This window comes from Emys orbicularis, chromosome 1, assembly GCF_028017835.1.
Source record: "Emys orbicularis isolate rEmyOrb1 chromosome 1, rEmyOrb1.hap1, whole genome shotgun sequence".
NCBI classification, from domain to species: Eukaryota; Metazoa; Chordata; order Testudines; family Emydidae; genus Emys; species Emys orbicularis.
In genome coordinates, this window is record NC_088683.1 from 3,968,754 (window position 1) to 3,986,598 (window position 17,845).

The window sequence follows — 17,845 nt, forward strand, 5'->3', positions numbered from 1 at the left end:
AAGGACAGGCTTGGCCACAAAACAGGGTTCTAGCAGCTGCCACGTGGCCACTTCAGGCAGGATTTCCAGAAGTGCTGGAATGATTCAGGAGCACCAGTCTCACAGATCACCAATACCACTGAGTGTCACTTTGCCCCAGGGAACACCTAGATCAACGCAGTGCCAGTCTGGTGGCACCATGATGCAACAGGCACTGGTTGTCAAGGAGGAGTGTGGTGTCAGCAAAGCACAAGGATAAGAATATATGGGGCATGCCACTCTCTGATGACACTAAATTAAGGAAGGGGAAGAAAATAAGGGAGAAAATCTGACATAAGATCTGCACATCAGTCTGGGATAAAGAATATTTATACGTGACCAGGCCATCCTCTGCAGCAGAAGCCAGTGCATAGGATAAGCAGGTAATTAGATGCAACAGGATCAAAGGGGATTTTGAAATGCCATCGGAAAGAACCAGAATTCTAGACAAACTCAGGAAAGGGTGAGATCATGAACTGCTACAATAGTGCACAGCCGCACAAACACCTGTTTCTGCTCAGAATCAACAGCCAACTTTGTGTCTAACGTGGCAGCGATGGGTCACACCTGACCACAGCCATTCGAGGGTGCATCTGACTGGACTCCACAGAACAGAGACCGACTCAGACCTGGGGTTCTCTCCAGCCCGAGAGAGGCTTGTTGGCAAGGGAGGGGGCAGATTAGTAGCTGGCAGGAACTGACAACTTGGGTGATCGGAAGAGGTAAGGTTTTTGCTTTGCTCTCCCCCCAGTTCATGGCCTACCCAGGTGAGGCCGCAGCAGCCTCTGGCTCTAGGTACATTCAGAATGAATCCATGTCAGATTTCCTCAGACATTTCTAGAACCGTAGCAATCCTTTTGCTCTTCATAGTGGGGGAAGACGCTCCTATTAGACATCCAAAAGAAGAAATAAGTGATACTACATCCTTAAAAGAGAAGCAGAAGTGAAGGACAAATCCAGGTTGGTTCTAAGGCCCCAGCTGGTGTGTTTCCAATTCATAAGGTGCGTGCTTCTCCCACTCTGCTCAACCCAAAGCGAAGAACAAGGTGCAAAGGTACAAGCTTCTGACCACTAATAGAGAGCTAGAATCCAGCTGGAGGAAGGCACCTGCCTGGTGAGGCTGTTGTGGCATTGTTAATTGTATTGACATCTAGACAAACTTCATCAGGAAATGTTTTATGCTTCGTCTATTCATCTAAATCCTGTCCTGTCACACAGTTTAACAATAAGGGAGACACCTACACAGGAAGCCTGGCATAAAAATCTTTTATGTGGCAGAGAACAAGGATGAAGAATACTGAAACAGAGCACTTAAACTGCTAGCAGTGTCACGTCAGAACAAAATCCTTTCAAGATTTATTTCCAGCAGACTACGCGCTCTACTTCTGCCTTCTGATGATAAATACACAAACGCTCCAGGATTCCTGACAGAAGAATGGATTTGCTACAGAAGCCAGGGAGTTACAGAGACAGTGGTCCTCTCCCAAGGAGTCAGTCGTAGCATCAGCTTTTCAAAAGGATTATGGGGGCAGATTATCCCACAACTGGCTACTGAGGAGATTCTCACACCTCCCTCTGAAGCATTTGGTGCTGGCCACTGTTGGAGACCAGGCCAGATGCACCCTGGGTCTGATCCAGTCTGGCAATTCCTATGTGATAGGCTGAATGGCTCAGACACTGGTAGGGCAGCAGCTTACCTCTGTCAATGGTTCAAGGGCAACTAATAGCAGTTACTGTAGGCAGGCTGGTGACAGGTTACACACAGCTGCAGCCCCTGGGAGAGACCAAAGAGTGAATGGTTTGTAAGAGGGGGAGGGAGTTGAGCATGCTGGCAAGGCAGGCACTCCCTATACACACTTCTGCCATTGTACCTGCCATGGCCGGGACTCAATTTCCAGGCCTCTCCTGAGCAGAAACTCAAATAGAGTCACACTGGTGTTAGCGAGTTAGACAGGACTGACAGATGGGAGTTCAGGAAAGAGCACGGGAGTGGAGATCTGACGAGCAGCTGAGAAACCACTATGGAGGAAAGACCTGAAAACAGTGGAAATAGGTGAATACAGAGGGCTTACCGTAGCCAAGGAGAGGAATCAGTAGGGGCAGCAGGGGGACATTAAGGAAGTCTACTTGAGCAGAGCACTGGTGAAGACTCTCGACTGCGAGATGCAGGAGGCTGTGCACTCAACCTTTAGGGAAGGGGTAGAAGCCACAATGCTTGGGACGTGTAAGAACCTAAAGGTTCTTATCTGGCCCCCGTGTCTGAGTCTTTAATGCACTTATCCTCCCACACCCCCGTAAGGTAGAACAGGTGCGGGAAACGAGGCCCAGAGAGAGACTCACCAAAGGCTATATGCAGTCTGTGCCAGAGCACAGAACTGGCCTAGGTCTGCCAAGTGCCATGCTAGTGCCCTAAGCGCTGGTACCCATCCTTCCCTCCTGAGGGCAACAGCAGCCAGACTGGATCAGATGAGCAGTCCATCTAGTTCCATGTCCCATCTCCATCTGCAAGCTACTCCCGAGGCAGGGGCAACAGCAGTGATGGGACAACCTGACTCCAGAGAAAATGTCCTGCTAGAGTCTGAAGCATAAAACAGACCGGTTTAGCAGGGAACAATCCCTTGCATGCAGAGAGATGGATGAGACTGAAGACTCACTAGTGACCCAGACACTCTGAAGGCTGATGAAAATTATGCGCCTGTTAGTCTACTGCTAGGTTAGGACAGCACTGTATGACTGGTTGGTGTTATCCTTTCCCTCTGTAGACAGTGACCCACCAGCTTACTGCGCATTGGCTTGAGCCTTCTCCCTTCGGCACTCCAGATCCTTGTGCATTGAACTGACAGCTGAGGAGCAGGAACTAACTAATCCAGCACGGGGAAATAGGGAAGCAAAATGCATTTGCCCTATCTATTTAGACACGAGGTCAGCCCTATTCAGCTTCTTCAGCCATCTCCCTGCGTGAACCAGAACTCCTGTCCCTGCAGACATAGGTACCGTCTCCATGGGTGCTCCAGGGCTGGAGCACCCACAGAAAAAAAAAAAAGTGGGTGCTCAGAACCCACCAGCCACAGCTGTTCAGTGGCATCGCTGCCGATCAGCAATTTGGTGACACCACCAAACAGCTGATTGGCGGCTCAGGGAGGGGCTTGGGGGAAGGCAGAGAGCAATGAGCAGGTGGGGGGTCTCGGGGAGCGGGAAGAGGCAGAGCGAGGGTGGGGCCTTGCGGGAAGGGGCGGAGCACCCCTAGGGAAAACTAAGTCAGCGCCTATGCCCGCAGAGACCCAACAAGCAGTAAAGTCAAAGGGAATTAGCAAAACAGACGATAGAGAACAAAGAACAGAGAACAGAAGAAAGGAGGGGGAAATGTAGCATGGAGAGGAAGGCAACCAGGGCTCTCCTCCTGTCAGTGCCCCTCATTTTTACTACTGATGTGCACCTGGAGTTCAGGGAAGAGGAAAGTGATAGTACCATGGGCATACCCTTGTGTTTCATTCCAGAGCATCCTCGAGGAGCTCTCTGAAGGTCTCCCATTCAAATCCTGACCTGGCAGATACTTAAGAGTCTGCAAGGTCTTTAACCCCACCGCACCATTTCGGAATAAGTTACTCAGATTCCAAGGCCAGAAAGGACCATTGTGATCATTGTGTCTGGCCTGGCCTCCTCTAACACAGGCCAGAGACCTGCCCCTAAATAAATTCCTAGAGCAGAGCTTTCAGCAAAACTTCCAGGCTGGATTTAAGAATTGCCAGTGATGGAAAATCCACCACAACCCCCAGTAAATGGTTCCAGTGGTTAATTACCCTCACTGTTAAATGTATGCCTCATTTCCATCATGCGTTCCAAAGGGGTGCTTCCACAAGAACGGGGCTGAAAAAAGACAGTTACCTGTTCCGTAACTGGCGTTCTTCAAGATGTGTTGCTCCTGTCTATTCCACAGTAGGTGTGCGTGCTCGCCACGTGCACCGGTGCCCGAAGTTTTTCCCTTAGCAGTACCCATACTGGGGGAGCACCGCTGCGACCCCTGGAGTGGCGCCTCTATATCGCGCTATAAGGGGAGCTGCGCGCTCCCCCCACCCTCAGTTTCTTCTTGCCGGACAACTCCGAAAGAGGGGAAGGAGGGCGGGATGTGGAATACACCTGAGCAACACATCTCGAAGAACACCAGTTACGGAACAGGTAACTGTCTTTTCTTCTTCGAGCGAGTCCCGCCTTGCCTGTTGATGTAGTACATTGCAGCGGTGTTGTCCATCAGGACTCTGACCACTTTGCCGCGAAGTTGCGTGTTGAAGGCAACACATGCCAACTGCATCGCCCTGAGCTCCTTGACATTTATGTGGAGGGACAAGTCCGCAGTCGACCACATCCCCTGGGTTTGTATGTTCCCTGTGTGAGCTCCCCAGCCCAAGTCGACGCATCGGACACCAGGTCTAAAGACGGGGTTGCCTCCCGAAAAGGAACCCCTTGCAAACATATTGCTCAGGTAAGACCACCATTGTAGGGAGGCAAGTATCGGGGACGGTACCGTGAGAACTTTGTCTAGCCCGTCCCGGGCCTGGGAGAACTGGGAGGCTAGCCAGAGCTGGAGGGGCCTCATCCGGAGCCTGGCGTGGCGGACCACATACGTGCATGCCGCCATGTGCCCCAGGATCCGAAGGCACGCTCTCGCCGTTGTCACTGGGAAAGCCGTGACCGAGGCGATGAGATCTTTTAGGGCCTCGAACCTGCTCAGCGGGAGAGAGGCTGGGGCCCTTGAGGAGTCCAGCAGCGCCCCAATGAACTCTATGCACTGCACTGGAACTAACGCTGACTTGGTCTCGTTTACCACTAGGCCGAGATCAACGCATGTGCACAGGAGCAGCTCCACATGGGCCCTTACCTGGGACCAAGAGTTGCCCTTGAGAAGCCAATCGTCCAGGTATGGAAAGATCTGTACTCCCTCCCGTCTGAGGTAGGCCGCTACCACAGCCATGCACTTTGTGAAAATTCTGGGCGCTGTGGATAGGCCAAACGGGAGGACCACAAACTGGTAGTGGTCTAACCCCACTAGGAAGCGGAGGAAGCGCCTGTGCCCCTCGAAAATATGGATGTGAAAATATGCGTCCTGAAGGTCCAGGGCCCCCAGGTCCAGGGAGGGGATAATAGAGGCCAGGGACACCATGCGGAACTTGGAGAGGACCAGAAAACGGTTGAGATCCTGCAGGTCCAGGATGGGCCTGAGGCCCCCTTTTGCCTTTGGGATCAGGAAATATCGGGAGTAGAAACCCTTGCCCTGGCATTCTACTGGTACTCTCTCCACCGCCCCCAGGTGCAGCAGTCGCTCCACCTCCTGCCCTAGGAGGTGGGCATGCTCCGGGTCCCCCAGGCCCATCGGGGGGGGCGGGGGGAGGGTGCAAATAGTCAACACTGCCTCTTTCCCTGCCTCTTGCCCTTAGAGGGCCCTGGCTGTGGAGCAGAGCGGGACTGTCACTGAGACCGGCGCTTCTGGTCCCTCGGCCTCTTGTACAGGGGCTTGTATCTGCTCCTAGCCGGTTGAGCCGACAGTTGCGGTTTGGCCTGGTCTTTAGCCGGAGGTACGTAGAGGCCCAAGGTTTGCAGAGTGGTACGGGAATCTTTCATCCCGTGCAGCCTGATGTTCGTCTGATCTGCAAACAGAGCTTTTCCATCAAACAGCAGGTCCTGCATGAGGGACAGGGCCTCCCCCGATAGCCCGGACAGGAGGAGCCACGACGCCCTGCACATAGATATTGCGGACGCCATGGAACGGGCTGCCGTGTCGGCCGCGTCCAACGTGGCCTGAAGGGCCGCTTTGGCCGCCGTCGCCCCCTCATCCACCAGAGCCTTAAAGTCCTTTCTCTCCCGCTCCGGGAGAAGAGGTTCGAACTTTGTGCCCCACTCATGCACTGCTTTTAGCTGGGACCTGCTGACAATCCCCTCTACTGTGTGAATGAAAAGCAAAAGGTGACTTCCTCTGCGTGTCTGACTTTTGTAGGGCACTCATTCTTGGCTTCTCTCCACTTCTTGTCATAGTTCGTGGTTTCTCTCTCTATTGGTTTGTGTCTGTTCCTTCTCCATCCAGCACCTTATAGCTTCTTTCCTCGCATTCTTCCCACGCTTTGCTCGAATTTCCTCCCCCCAGCTTAGTCCTAGCGGGGGTAAACCACCCCTGGGAGCCATTTACCAAAGGTTGTGGTGGATTTACCATCACTAGTCGTTCTTAAAAACAAGGCTGTATGTTTTTCTAAAAGCCCTGCTCTAGGAATTATTGTGAGGAAGTGCTACAGCTTGCGTTATACAGGAGGTCAGATTAGAAGATCAGAGTGGTCCCTTCTGGCCTGGGAATCTTTGAAAGCACCCAAAGGCCCCCAGACATCAGAATCAAGGCCCCATTAGGCAGGGAGTTGTGTGTGTGTATGACCGCCTTTGCCCCCACTCTCAAAAACTCCTGGAGGTGGGAACAACACAGATTTGGGTTTCTGACCCACTCCATAGCAAAGGACAAGGACATACAGACTAAATTCTCAGCCATCAGAACAGGAACAAGAGCCTGGACTGATGAGCTTGACTAGAAAACATTTTATGCCCTGAGCATTCAACTTCAGACCACACAACTTGCCTTCCTCTTCCCTGAGCCCCAGCCCCTCCTGCCTGGAACTAGCCCCCCGGATATTTATGGCAGCTGTGCCACTTTTACAGCTCAGATCCTTTTTCCTTGCTCCATCGGTCACTTTGCCCCTTTCTGTATGCAGGAACGACCCTAACAGACTCCGTCTAAGCATGCTGTCTATTGCAGCTCATTGCAAGCTGCTCAGTGAAGCTTTGTATGAAGGATGCTATAAGTTACAGAACATTCAAAAGCTCAACTACAGCAATGGCCTAAAAAGGACAATGGGTGCATTCAAAGCGCTACTCCCGTTTCAGAAGTGGGTTATCTGGCACTTATAAGTCGCTGTTCTCAAGCAGCTCCATGGGCAATGAACATCGATTCTCACTGCACTGACCCACACGACAGTCTGAGGATGCTAACGAACTAAACAGGAGCTAGGAGAACTCCTTTCCGTTGCCTGTCTCCGGCTGACTAAAGCCACAAGATTTATAATGGCAATAAGGGCTGCAATAGGAAATCTAAGGGAATTCAATTAGCACCATGACCTGACGCAGCCTGGAGCCCAAACACATTCAGCAATGACAGCAAAGCAAACCGCACTATAGGAACCCAGCACCCAACTCCAGTGGGTGCCCGGAGGCCCAGTGAGAACCGCACCTGAACTTCCCTAGAATTAGTGACAATACTATAAATGGCAGCCTGAGGCCTGCACGATGGAAGATACCACAGAAGGAAGAACGGCAATGTACAGCTGGGTGTCAGGCTCACCCGGACTAAGCAGCAGCTCCAGACTGAGGGGCAGCACGTCACTTCACCTACCTGCATGGCACACTTTGCCCTGTGGGTGTCTGGCAGCTCCCTAGCCACTACTCACCTTTCCCAAGGTACACCATGCCATACTCCCGGCCTTGCGGGGTCTTGTACTCCACAGTGAAGCACACCTCCTTCCCAATGAGCTTCTTTCGCAGGAACTCACGAGCCGGAAATCCCCAGGGCTGGGGGGAAAACAGAAAACTTAGTCACTGGAGGTCAATCTGGGCACCATCAGACCCTAAGGGTTCCCCTTCCACTGCTGGACACAGTGCATAGAGATCTCATAGGGAGGCAGTGTAAACAGAGCACTGGATTGGGACTCAGGAGATATGGGTCCTAGTCTCACCTTCAACACTGGCCTACTGGGTAACCCTGGGCAAGTTACTCAGTTTCCCCATCTGTAAAATGGGGTCAATGATACTGACCTCCTTCGTACTGGGACCTGCTGATGAAAAGAGCTACGTAGGAGCCAGGTGTTCTCTTGGCCAGACAGCCTTCCACTGCTCCTGCAGGAGACCCCAGTGAGGCCACCTGCAGTTCAGTGGTTTGGAAGCGAAAGATACCGGGAGACATCTGCTGGAAAGTAAGTCTGTCCAGCACTGACAGGTCAGGAGCAGCCCCAGTTAGAAGACAACACTTAAACTATTGCTGTCCTCTTGATCTGCTCCAAAGTAGTCAGGATCACAACCACTCCCCGGGGCAACAATGAATACTGTCCAGATGGTCTCTGTTTTCCCTGCTGAGACTATGCCATAGGGCCTCGGGCTGGCAACGGCACTTCCCTACTCTCTCACTTGCATAAATTCAGCCAGAGGAAACTATGGATTGAAGACCCTCACAGTAAGAATACAGCTGTGGAATCACCTGCCCAAGGCACAGGTGGAAGCCCGAACACTAGACAATTAAAGTTGGACCAAACAGCGCCAAACATACTAAGAAGCAATCTTTCCCTGGCCTAGGGGTCTAGATGAGCTAATGGCTATTTCCTGTCTAATGTTCTATGGTAGTTTGTATGCCCATACTGCTTCATCAGTGGGATCTGAGCTCTACCCGCCCCCCTCCCCTAGTCCTATGCCCCAGCCCACACTCCAACCACAGAAAGGCTGCAAGGGCAGAAACTCAGTATTACAACGTCATTGCTGGGTCAGGCAAGCAGAGAAAATGAGCTGGGAAGAACACTGTTCTAGCCACCAACAATTAGCTGAACTGACAGGTGTGATTTTATAAAGCAGGAGACATACATCTAAGCAAGATGTTCAGGAGACCATCTCCCCAGGGAGAGTCTCACTGCAAGGAGACCTGCAGTTTAAGGGAGCTCTATACTGCATCTAACACAGGGAGGGTGGGTGGCCCAGGTTTGGCTTAATTCTAACTCCACCACCTCTATCCAAAAGAGGACATGGGGCAAGTTCATTACCACTCAGTGAGCAATCAGCACACGCCACAGCCATTAATGCAGTGTTCCTCAAATGCGGCCACTGTGGCCACATGCAGCCACAGCCTCCTGGACTGTTATTTTTTTTTGGGGGGGAGATGTGTGTGCAAAGAAGCAGCCCCTTCCGTTGCTCCTGGATGCAGTGATTGGGCACTGCTCCCCCTGTGGAGACACTGGAGCACAATGCTGGAGGACCAGGCAGCCAGTGAGTTTTCCCACCTTCCCAGAGGTGATGGGGTTCAGGCTTTAGGCTTCAGACCTGGGGTGGCGAGACAGCAGGGCGACAGGCTCTGGCCACACTGCTTCGGACTCCAGCCCTCCACTGCCTCCCCCGACCCACCCCCATTGCCCCAGGCCCCCCCGGTACCCCCCCATCTAGGGCTTAATTTGTCCCCAGGCTTGTTGACAGGGCTGAGTAAGTCTGCTGTGAATAGTGATACTGGTATATTTATTAATATCACTTTTCATAACAGACTTACTAGCTAGCAACAAATAAGTTACAATGATTTAGCCATGTCTATGTGCATATTTGTTTGTTTTTCCTAAAGTTAATTAAGTATTTTAGGAAAAAGTGAGAGAGCGGCCACCACACTCTGAGGCCACCAAAATATTTGTTCCAAGAACCCCTGCATTAATGGAAGCCACCAGCTACTCATCCTAGAAACGCTGATCGGTCACATGACCCCAAAAGCAAGTCCCTGAACCTTTGTTCTGTTCCCTGCAAATCAACACAAAGTGCTTAGATCCAGACCTTACACATGCTGATATCCAAGTGCTGCAAATACTCAGCATTTCAGACCAGAAGGGACTATCATGATGCTCCAGTCTGATCTCCTGCACTGCACAGAGCAGAGAATCCACAGGGATTCCTCTACTCTACTGTAAGGAATGTCTCCCCTACCAGGGAAGAATACAGTCTGGGCCCTTTTCTGGTCAGATGGGTTATTTCAACAGGATGTGACCAGAACTCTATCCTCAGAGAACAGCTCACATATCAGGACCAGAAAGAGGAGAAATCAGAACTGAGACGTCTCTTCAAACTGGTTTAGGATAGCCCAGGGGTAGGCAACCTATGGCACGCGTGCTGAAGACTGCACACGAGCTGATTTTCAGTGGCACTCGCACTGCCCTGGTCCTGGCCACGGGTCCAGGGGGCTCTGCGTTTTAATTTTAAATGAAGCTTCTTAAACATTTTTAAAACCTTATTTACTTTACATACAACAATAGTTTAGTTCTATATTATAGACTTATAGAAAGAGACCTAAAAATGTTAAAATGTATGATTGGCACGCGAAACCTTAAATTAGAGTGAATAAATGAAGACTCGGCACACCACTGCTGAACGGTTGCCGCCCCCTGGGATAGCTCTTCGTTCGTTATATACATTGGCTCGCAGTGCCTACTTAAGGGAATGTTGCCCTGATGGTGTCTTAACCACTAAGATGTTCTGGGCTAATTTTTCAGTATTATCCCCAGCCTCACCTCCCCATTTGCTTTGAAATGGGACATGCGGATACTCTGCCAAATATTGTTCCCCAAGATGGTGCATTATTGCAGGAAAAAACCAAAGTCCTTGATTTTTAGAGCTGGGCAGGAAACTGTTTTCCTTTTCTATGAATTTGAAAAGAAATTCCCATCCCCAAATCAGGACAGGGTGTCAAAACCTAGACTCTTTGCAAGCCAAACATCCAAAAGAAATTCTGATCAGGTCAACTATAATATTTCATTTTGATTGAAGCTTAGTTTTGAAACTTCTAAAGTTTTTCAAAATTTTCCTATGCATTGAAATTGACCCTTTCATTCAAACCAAAACCCTTTGCAGGAATCAGCGTTTTCCAACAATATCCATATACTAAAAAATTCCCAAACAGTTCTATTTATTCTTAAAACAAACAAGCAGTAAGACTTGGTGAAGCAACTTGCACAGGTTAACAGTTGATCAGCATCTGAACTGGGAATAGAACCCAGTAACTACACTGAAAACACCGCACCTCACTCTGGACTGAAAAGTTCTAATTTCACCCTAGCTTTCACCCGCTATCGATGTGCCATCTGCAAGCACATAGCCACTGATACCCAGCCTCAGACAGGAACACCACGTTCTGGAGGATGTGTGGGGAGTTCCTTTCCCCCACTCTTCCACCAATGGAAGATCAGAGCTGTGCCAAGTTCAGGCACTGACACCAATATGTCCTGCAATTAATATGCAGGCCTGAAAGTGAGTGGTTAAACTGCCCTTGTAGAGTACCCTGCTAATTCATCTGCAGTGAGATCCTCCAGTAGATATCTGTGACGGGTTGGATCACAGAAACCCCCTTGAGAGCTGCCACCCAATGTGCAAAGACTACCCCTGCGTCTGTTTTCCCTGCCAGCTCAGGATTCCAGCACCCTGTCTTGCTGAGCCAGACACTCCAGTCTGCTCTAACAAAGACTCAGGGTCTGAATCACTAGTCCCAAAGCTGCAAGTTTACCCGAAACCAGCTCACAGGAGTGTGCTTGTCTTTAGCACTCAGATGCCCAACTCCCAATGGGGTCTAAACCCAGATAAATCCGTTTTACCCTGCATAAAGCTTATGCAGGGCAAACTCATAAATTGTTCGCCCTCTATAACACTGATAGAGAGATATGCACAGTTGTTTGCTCCCCCAGGTATTAATACATACTCTGAGTAAATTACTAAATAAAAAGTGATTTTATTAAATACAGACAGTAGGATTTAAGTGGTTCCAAGTAGTAACAGACAGAACAAAGTAAGTCACAAGCAAAATAAAATAAAATGCGCAAATCTATGCCTAATCAAACTAAATACAGATAATCTCACCCTCAGAAATGCTTCAGTAAGTTTTTCTCAGACTGGACACCTTCCAGGCCTGGGCACAATTCTTTCCCCTGGTACAGCTTTTGTTCCAGCTTAGGTGTTATCTAGGGGATTCTCCATGATGGCTCCTCTCCACCTCTGTTCTCTTCCACCCCTTTATATATCTTTTGCATAAGGCGGGAACCCTTTGTCTCTCTGGGTTTCCACCCCCCCTCACTGGAAAAGCACCAGGTTAAAGATGGATTCCAGTTCAGGTGACATGATCACATGTCACTGCAAGACTTCATTACTCACTTGCCAGCACACATATACAGGAAGACTCACAGGTAAACACAGTCATCTGCAGACAATGGTCCTTGTTAATGGGAGTCATCAAGATTCCAAACCATCATTAATGGCCCACACTTTACATAATTACAATAGGCCCTCAGAGTTATGTTTTATATTTCTAGTTTTAGATACAAGAGTGGTACATTTATACAAATCGGATGATCACACTCAGTAGATTATAAGCTTTGTAATGATACCTTACAAGAGACCTTTTGCATGAAGCATATCCCAGTTACATTATACTCACTTATATTTTTATAAAACCATATAGACTGCACGACGTCACACCCTCCTCCTGAACTTACTGCCAGAGACTTGGACACTGACCATGGCGGAGGCAGTATACCTAAAATTCGTTTTTGGGCTCCCCTATGGGGCAGACACTCCTGTGTCCCCCAAAAGGGAAAGAGACCCTGATCCAGCTGTAGGCTCACAGCTACCAGCTATGAGAGACCTTTCGCTGGCCAGCAAAATCCCCCCCCTTTCACTCAGGTTGGGTTTGCTTCCAGCTAGAGTCCTTGGGGTTTGTTCCCACCGCAGCAGTCACCAGGACCCCAACTTCCAGCTCCAGGATACATGTCTCTGTGCACCTCTTCCACTCCATTACAGCCAGGTCATGCTTCTGGGTCTTAATTGCTTTGTCTCTTAAGTCCAGGCTGGTGGGCAGCCTTTTCTTTTTCCAGGTCAGCCTTTTCCCAGGCAAATTGTACATTAGTTTTCATTTGTCTTCCCTTGAGACCACCACTCGATGAGCTGGGATACCACAGAGAACACCCTCCTGCCAGAACAGGCACCCCTCCACTCCTGTCTTGCTAAATTAGACACTCCAGTCAGCTTCAGCACAGACAGAGGTTGGGCCACACCCATCTGCAGTTCACTGAAACTGAGATCACTCAGCTCAGGGGCTTCTTAGTTAACAGAGACATTCCCAGCACCCATTGTTCAGTCTTTCTGGGCAATTTGAAACTTGTGTAGTTTTAGCTTCTTTTGATCTTCATTCTTACTTATTTTGCTTCCTTTTCTGTCCCTACTTCCCTTTCCCGAAATAAGCAAACAGAAAATAACAAACCAGTAACCACTTTGTCTGTTCTCCAGCCACCACACTTAAAACTCACTTAAAATCACTACCAAGTATCTCAAAGCAATCAGCTGTGCACAGATCCTGCCGACTACGCCACTGTGACGGGTTGGATCACAGAAACCCCCTTGAGAGCTGCCACCCAATGTGCAAAGACTACCCCTGCGTCTGTTTTCCCTGCCAGCTCAGGATTCCAGCACCCTGTCTTGCTGAGCCAGACACTCCAGTCTGCTCTAACAAAGACTCAGGGTCTGAATCACTAGTCCCAAAGCTGCAAGTTTACCCGAAACCAGCTCACAGGAGTGTGCTTGTCTTTAGCACTCAGATGCCCAACTCCCAATGGGGTCTAAACCCAGATAAATCCGTTTTACCCTGCATAAAGCTTATGCAGGGCAAACTCATAAATTGTTCGCCCTCTATAACACTGATAGAGAGATATGCACAGTTGTTTGCTCCCCCAGGTATTAATACATACTCTGAGTAAATTACTAAATAAAAAGTGATTTTATTAAATACAGACAGTAGGATTTAAGTGGTTCCAAGTAGTAACAGACAGAACAAAGTAAGTCACAAGCAAAATAAAATAAAATGCGCAAATCTATGCCTAATCAAACTAAATACAGATAATCTCACCCTCAGAAATGCTTCAGTAAGTTTTTCTCAGACTGGACACCTTCCAGGCCTGGGCACAATTCTTTCCCCTGGTACAGCTTTTGTTCCAGCTTAGGTGTTATCTAGGGGATTCTCCATGATGGCTCCTCTCCACCTCTGTTCTCTTCCACCCCTTTATATATCTTTTGCATAAGGCGGGAACCCTTTGTCTCTCTGGGTTTCCACCCCCCCTCACTGGAAAAGCACCAGGTTAAAGATGGATTCCAGTTCAGGTGACATGATCACATGTCACTGCAAGACTTCATTACTCACTTGCCAGCACACATATACAGGAAGACTCACAGGTAAACACAGTCATCTGCAGACAATGGTCCTTGTTAATGGGAGTCATCAAGATTCCAAACCATCATTAATGGCCCACACTTTACATAATTACAATAGGCCCTCAGAGTTATGTTTTATATTTCTAGTTTTAGATACAAGAGTGGTACATTTATACAAATCGGATGATCACACTCAGTAGATTATAAGCTTTGTAATGATACCTTACAAGAGACCTTTTGCATGAAGCATATCCCAGTTACATTATACTCACTTATATTTTTATAAAACCATATAGACTGCACAACGTCACAATATCCATTGTCTAAACTCCTTACAAAACACCAGGCAGGATGTACCAGGCTACTGTATCCTACCAGTATCAGTTCAGACACTGGAGGGAGCCCAGAGCTGAGTAACTGTATCCAGAACGCTACATAAAACCTTGAGTTACAGGACCCTCAATCTCAGGACAGAATGTAATGCAATATACAGCCCTGGATAATACAATCATGACCTGGCCGCGTCTCTGTGCTCCCTCACTCAGCACTAAAAAATGCCCTGCACTCAAACATGGCCAGTCTGAGTGCCTACAGCCAGAACAAGCCGGGCGGGGGGAGAGGAAGGGCTGCATTAATACCTGCCCTTTGGAGGAGGTAGCAATAGGTCTGGTTTTGAGGAACTTTTAAATCCTCTATATTTAGCCCTCGAGCAAAGCGAGTCAAAGGCAGCTCAGAGTCTCCTGAGTTAGCATCTGCAGCCTGTAGCTTGTGTCGTGCTTAAGACTGAAGCAGAGGACTATGGTAATGAGACGTCTGAGCCTTGCAGCTGAAATTTGCTTCTCTCAGCACAGGTCTGTGTAAGGTCTATACACATTTTGTGCTGGTGATCCTGGGGGGCAAAAGAAGGCAGCTGGAATCCTATTTATCCCCCGATGGGGTGCTGCAGAGCCAGCCCCTATTCCCCATACCCAACCAAGGCTGTACGTTAGCATGGAAGATTTACCTGGGGCAGTGAAGGGGAAGCTCACTGCTACACTACAGTTACTCAAATACAGAATCTGTTCATATTAAACCAGTGAATTTAGATGGAGAACAACGCCTGCCTGCCTAGCTAAAGAGGGATCTGAGCTGAGAGTAAAACCTTCTGGGCTGGGTGATTGTGAATTAGTCTTTTCACACACCCTCTCAGAGAATTATTTCCCTTCCCGTCTCCAGCTGTGACCCATTTGACTCTGAAGCTAAGCAGGGCTGGGCCTGGTCACTACTTGGCAGGGTGACCAGACAGCAAGTGTGAAAAATCGGGACAGGGGGTGGGGGGGTAATAGGAGCCTATATAAGAAAAAGACCCCAAAATCGGGACTGTCCCTATAAAATCGGGACATCTGGTCACCCTACTACTTGGATAGATAGCACAGAGGCTGTAGGAAGAAGCCCTGTGGTTTCAATAGGTGGCGCTTTCCACTCCCTCTGAGCAGGTACTCAACAAGCTGGCTGACAACACAGCACCAGAGGAGGACAATTAACTGTGCTCTTCAGCTAGAGAAATTTAAAGGCAAAACGAGGCTAAAGTAAGAATCTGTCCAGGACACTGTGCCTGACCCCCAATTCACAGCGCCCCTACCACCATACTGGGGCATTAGGTCAGTACATAAGGGAGCGCACCCCTACTGCTCTCTGCAGCCCAGCCCTGGGGCTTTAGGATCAGACTCCAGCCCATTCCTGCAGCACAGCACCCCCTAGTGCCAGATCTGGGCATTGGGTCTGCACTGACCCCCCCCCACTCCCCCCCAAGCACGGAGCACCACCTCATGGATCAAGTTACGCTGGTATAACTGAGCAGTGCAAAAAAATCACTGCTGGCTTGGTTTACTTTTGGGCCATCTGCCAGGGCTAGGCAGTATTTGGGTGGCAACCACATTATCTCCCTGATTTATTCTAAATTAAGTTCCTGGCCACAGTACGAGGTGCTCTGAGCATGAGGAGTTAAATGCAATCCAGCCTTATGCACCAGCCCGTTGGCCAGCAAGGAGACACCTACCTCATCAGGGGTATCCTTGGCATCTGGCTGTCCTGCAGCAGCCCGGCGGGCGAGGTTTCCAGCACGGATATTGCTGAGGTTGATCTGCCGCTCGGGAGGGGGCCCCCCACGGGGCTGCCCTCGGACAATGATGGCGCAGCCTGAGAGGACCTGCAGGGAGGCAGACAGAGAACATTAGTACTCCAACAGCAAAGTTAAATCCTTGGAGAAGCCTCAAGTGATGTACTCTGTTCCACCCCATCCCTGCCTCCCCGCCTTGGGCCTTGTGCTGACAGGGACCTGTGCTCCCACCACCCACTGCCCAAGGGATCCCACTTACAGATCTGGAGATGCACTTCCGCTGTAATGGGCCCTTGTCAAATTCACCCCACTCAGTTCCTGTATCTAGGCTATATTCCTGGCACCCATCATTATGTTCAAGCATCACTCTCCACGCTTCCTAACAGCACCTTAAAAATTTCCCCACGTGCACAGGGGTGTTTTCACAACAGCCACTGCTGGCCCCAACTTCCATTGCCTCCCACCCCCTTTCCTGGCTGCACCCCCTCAAAGCTCGCCAACTGCGGCAGCTCGAGTTCTGTCAACGCCAAACTCTTCAGGCCCACCCTCACTGAGTGAGACAGACACCGGAGTTCATCTACATGTGGAATTTTGAGAGAACTTCGCTCTTTTGCTGCAACACTGGATTTTCAAGTCCACAAAAATGGACAATGTACCTGAGCCCCAAGGGACAGCAGTTTGATTTTACTCTGCTGAACAGCACCCTGGGGCCTGGACTACAGGGCTCCATGTGTATCCTAGCACTAGGCCTCTGCAGTACAATCAGCTAAGCCCACTTCCAGCCACTGCACAGACAGCAGGAAGTGTGTCTGCTGCACACGAGGGTGCCAGCCCCATCTGGAGAGATGCTAGTAGGCAGCTGGGAGTTAGTAGGCAGGAGAAGTGAGCCCTTTCTGCAGAAGTAAAGCACAGCACAGCTGGTCCCACTATGACAGAAAGGAGTGGGCCAGAGTCTAGCTGCCAGACCCAGCACACTGCCGGCGAGCAGAGACGCAGTGAGGTTTAGCCAGAAATTGTATGACCAGCTTCACTGGAGCCACCAGGTCAGCCAGCTGCAGCTGGATTCGATTCAGGAATAAGAGCACGAATGCCAGATTGAAGCGGAGGTAGCAAGCTGCTCTCCAAGCACCTACAGCAGTGAGCAAGCAGACATGCAGAGCAGCGAGGCTGGTGGGTTCAGACTGCCGGGGTGTGACAGTAACAGGACTTCCTGCCCATTCGCCAGCAAGGCACTGCACAAGACGTTCTCAGCACCCCAGCACCGACGGCTTGTTTGCAACGGGAGCTGTCTGCGGGCCAGGGAAATGAGCTCAAGCGGAGTTCAGCAGCGCTCAGTCCTGGGCCGCCAGCTATCGAGTTACTCACCCGTGGCACCTGCAAGCCTGGCCCACAGCCAGGGAGCAGTGGTCAGCAAGCTGTGCAGTTGCACCGCCGCTGACCCCTAGGTGCAAACAAGGGCAAGGCAGGGTTTGCACTTCACGTTGCGGTCCCTTTATGCCTGTAATCCCCAGAGCAATGCACCCGGCGCCCTCTTCCTCGCACCCCACTTCCAGCAGCCCTTCACGCCCTCACTAGTAACCCCACACCAGGCCTCACCCAAGGTTAGGTTTGTCAGGTGTCTGGTTTTTCGTTAAGTCTGGTCGGCAGCGCAGCGGGGCTAAGGCAGGCTCCCTGCCTGGCGTGGCTCCGCACAGCTCCCGGAAGCAGCGGCATGTC

At 50.1% G+C, this 17,845-nt stretch overlaps 1 protein-coding gene across 1 annotated transcript in view; it reads right to left on the reverse strand.

The window, feature by feature from the left end:
* SND1 (staphylococcal nuclease and tudor domain containing 1) overlaps nucleotides 1-16,493 on the reverse strand; it is a 434,812-nt gene extending 418,319 nt beyond the window's left edge. Inside the window, exons 1-3 of the mRNA XM_065422299.1 lie at nucleotides 16,389-16,493; nucleotides 16,070-16,219; nucleotides 7,497-7,617 (exon numbers count right to left, since the gene is read on the reverse strand). Coding sequence (XP_065278371.1) covers nucleotides 7,497-7,617; nucleotides 16,070-16,219; nucleotides 16,389-16,493 — 376 coding nt within the window. The remainder of the gene's footprint in view (nucleotides 1-7,496; nucleotides 7,618-16,069; nucleotides 16,220-16,388) is intronic.
* Between the last annotated feature and the right edge of the window lie 1,352 nt (nucleotides 16,494-17,845).